The 3,714-nt window shown below is 63.4% G+C and overlaps 1 protein-coding gene across 1 annotated transcript in view; it reads right to left on the minus strand.

Moving 5' to 3' along the window:
* FBLN2 (fibulin 2) overlaps positions 1-3,454 on the minus strand; it is a 52,435-nt gene extending 48,981 nt beyond the window's left edge. The window contains exon 1 of the mRNA XM_007449155.1: positions 2,191-3,454. Within this exon, the coding sequence (XP_007449217.1) occupies positions 2,191-3,454 (1,264 nt within the window). The remainder of the gene's footprint in view (positions 1-2,190) is intronic.
* Positions 3,455-3,714: the final 260 nt, after the last annotated feature.

Below are 3,714 nucleotides of genomic sequence, written 5' to 3' on the forward strand. Positions count from 1 at the left end.
GGCTGGGCGGGGAGGAGCCCCCGGAAGCCCCCTGCCCTGGTCCCCACCACCACCTCTCACAGCATGCTCTGCCGCCACGAGCCACATCTCTCCACCCTCAACCTGGTCAGCTGAAAATGAGAAGGAGCCCAGCTCCCAGCTTGTGGGCGGATCGAGTCACAGACGGGGCCGGGCACCTAGCAGGTGCTCAGCAAGGGCGAGTTCTGCGCCCGTCCACCGAGAGCAGGATGGAAGGAGCCACCAGGGCGGGGGCCTGGGGGCTGGGGGAGCCTGCAGTCTCAGCTTCAGCACACAGCAGACGCCCAGCAAGGGTCATAGCTCTGGACACACGGGCCCCCTCCGCCAGGAAACCGTCCCAGATGCCACCCGGGCAGCCCCTGCTCACAGCCTGCGGACCACACTGGCCAGCTCCTGCCTCCCAGCGGCCCATTAGGGCCTGTCCACAGTTGGTACCTAATAAGGGTCTACAGAGTGAATGACACAGGACTGAACAAGACATGGACTCGCAGCTGTGGAGAGAGAGATATCTAGACACCCAGACAACTCCTAGGGCTCCCTCAGAGGTGGGGGGCAGGGAGCTGCAGAGTGGGGATGGAGGAAGGGTCATACAAGACACAAAGACCCAGCAAAGGATTCCTGGAAGCGGTGCTGCCTGAGCTCACTGGGGAGAGTGTGAGCAAAGGGGTGGGACACAGCGGGATGACAGTGTAGGGTGCTCATGGGGTGGCAGGGAACTAGCATGAGAGGGGATGACTGGCAAAGGGGTGGCCAGAGAGCCCCCCCATTCCCTCATTAATTCACCCAGTGTTTACAGAGCACCAACTGTGTGCACAACAGAGAAGATGGCAGATGGAGTCCCTCCACTCATGGCTCTAACATTCCACCGGGGGAGACAAAATTAAACAAGTAACGATGTGCTACAATGCCAGGTACTACTGGGAGGAATTAAAGCAGTGTAAGAGGAAGGTGGGTGCTCTTTACTGGGGTGGTCAGGGCAGGCCTCTCTAGGCAGGTAACCTTGAACAGAGATCAAATGGCTGGAAGAAGCGAACTTCATGGACACCTGGAAGGCACTTCAGGAGGAGGCAGTGGCAAGTGCAAAGGCCCTGGGGCTGGAAAGTACTGGAAGGGGCCAGGAGGCTGTGCAGCTAAGCACAGTGCGGAGGGAGAGGGATGCTAGGCACTGAGTGTTTATGCTCCCACCTCCAAACTCATGCGTTAAAACCCTAATCCTCAGCGGGATGGTATCTGGAGATGGAGCTTTGGGAAGAAAACTAGGTCTTGACGGTGGAAGCCTCATGATGGGATTAGTGCCCTTCTAAGAAGAGATGCTGGAGAGCTTGCTCCACCTCTGATGTAACCCAGATGAGATGTGGCCTCATCTGCTCTACCAGGAAGCAGGCTCTCATCAGACAACCAATCTTAGACTTCCCGACTCCAGGGCTATGGGAAATAAACGTCTGCTGTTCAGCCACCCAGTCTATGTATTTTTGTTACAGCAGCCAAAAGGGACAAGAAAAGGGTGAAGAGAAGGCCCGGCAGGCCCCAGGGTCAGGCTGTGCAGGGCCTGAGGCCCCTGAGAGGACTTCAGTATCTACTTTGAGTAGGTAGGAGCCACAGCAGGTACTGAGCAGAGGAGGGACAGAAACCACTTGTATGTTAGCAGGACCCCTGGCAGGAAAGGGTGACAGACCCAGTACTGGGCTCTTGTAAGGAGCCCCCACAAGAGCCTGCATCCATTCTGCTGCCACCGCAGAGGCCAAGAGCCCAGCATCCATGCCCAGAGGCTACTGTCAGGGAGGTGTGAGCAGGCAGCTGTATCAGGGCTGTGAGCTCCCACTTCCTGCCAGGGCACCTGTGGAGCCCTCTGAAGGGGCCCCCCAGCCCTGATAAGGTACACGTAAGAGGCCCTCGGCCACAGCCCTATCAGGTAGCCCAGCACCTACTGTGAAAGGGACCCCACCCATCCACCCACCATGCCACCCCCAGAAGCTGAGCCAGGAGAAAGCTCCATCTCAGAGCCTCCAGCCCGGAGCTCTGGGGATGGCGCTGGCTGACCCTGGCCTGGCCCCGCAGACCCAGCTTCCCCTGCTCCAGGCAGCTGTGCACAGACCTGGGCCAGGCTACAGAGCCCCGAGGCTGCCCTTCCCTGGGAAGAGTGTCCCTGGAGAAACCAGGACACAGTCTTACCTTCATGGTCACCTCTGGGGACAGAATGGACAGAGTTGGGGTCTGTGTCTTCCTCTGGCCGAGAACGGGGCAGAACCGGAGGCTGCTTGGGCACTTCCTGGGTGGGTGGGACGTGGGCCGCCTCATGGTGAGGTGTGGTCAGGATGGCGTGCGTGCTGGGCTCTGCCGGGCCCTCGGGAGCACTCTGTGTGGCCTGTGATGGGAGGACACTGGCCGTGCTTGACGCTGGAATGGGCCCAGCTCCCTCCTGCCCGGCGCTGCGGGGGGTGGCCTGGGCGTCCGGGATGAGGTTCTCTTCGGGCCGTGCCCTGGCCTCTGCCGCCTCCTCTTGGACAGGGAGACCAGGGGCTGGACCTGCCGTGGGCCGTCCATCCAGGCCCCTGGGGCCACCTGCTGCCGGCTGCTCCCTGACTGTCAATTCCTCTCTCTCCTCCTGTCTGTCCTCCGTCACTCTCCTGGCCTTGGCCTGCACGGGGGCTGGGGGACCCAGGGCGGCAGCTGCCGTGGGCCTGGGGAGCGCGGCCGGCCAGCGGGTGGCCTGGATGGCTGAAGGTGGCTGACCCCCAGCTCCCAGAGGAGCCGGGCCCCCAGCGCCTACCTGGAGCTCGCCCTCCAGGGCCGCCGCAGCCTCCGCCTCAGCCACCTCCTGGTCGTAGCTGTAGGGGTCTTCATAGTGTCGCTCAGGGTCACCCTCCTCGGCGTCAGAGAAGTTTCCGGGGGCGGCGTCTCCGTGGCAGTCGGGGAGCCGGTAGCAGATGAGCTCGCCGCCGGCGTCGGGACAGTGGCAGGCCCGGCAGGGCGACAGGTGGACGGTGTGGCCAGCGGCGTACTTGCGGCCAGAGTGGACGCAGCCCACCTGGCCGCACTGCGGGCAGCTGTCGGCCGCCACCACGGCCTCGATGCAGTTGGGCGGCAGCTCCGGGCAGGGCATGAACTGGCAGCTGATCTTGCCGCCGCCCGGCGGGCAGGAGCACTCGGTGCTGCCGAAGTCCACGAAGTAGGACTGGCCGGCGGGCACGCGGCCGCGCACGAAGCCACCCTGCAGGCAGTCATAGTACTGGTAGCCCTCGCAGGCGCAGCCCAGCTGCATGCACGTGGCGCAGCAGGCACCCGGCTCCAGCGCCTCCTCGATGCAGTTCTCCAGCGGGGGGCACTCAACGCCCGTGCAGTCCTGCCCCGGGACCGCCGTGCTGGGGCTTGGGCCCAGGGCCAGGGCCACGGCCATGGCCAGCCAGGCTCCCACGGGCTCCGCGAGTGGTGCCATGCCCCGCAGGCGGCCACGCGTCGCCTCCAGATCAACCGTTCTCTCTCACGAGGCCCTGGGAGAATCGGAAAGGACACGGATCAGCACCACGTGGCGGCCACAGAGGGATACATGTGCACACCTGGCACACACGCCGGCACGTGTGCACAGCTGGGCAGCCTCCCCACCTTCACTCACATGCATGCAGTCATCCTCACATCCCTACGCGCACGCTCCCACTCGCGCGCGCGCGCGCGCACACACACACACACACACACACA

This window comes from Lipotes vexillifer, unplaced genomic scaffold (genome assembly GCF_000442215.2).
Source record: "Lipotes vexillifer unplaced genomic scaffold, Lipotes_vexillifer_v1.1 scaffold2162, whole genome shotgun sequence".
In the NCBI taxonomy this organism is placed as follows: Eukaryota; Metazoa; Chordata; class Mammalia; order Artiodactyla; family Lipotidae; genus Lipotes; species Lipotes vexillifer.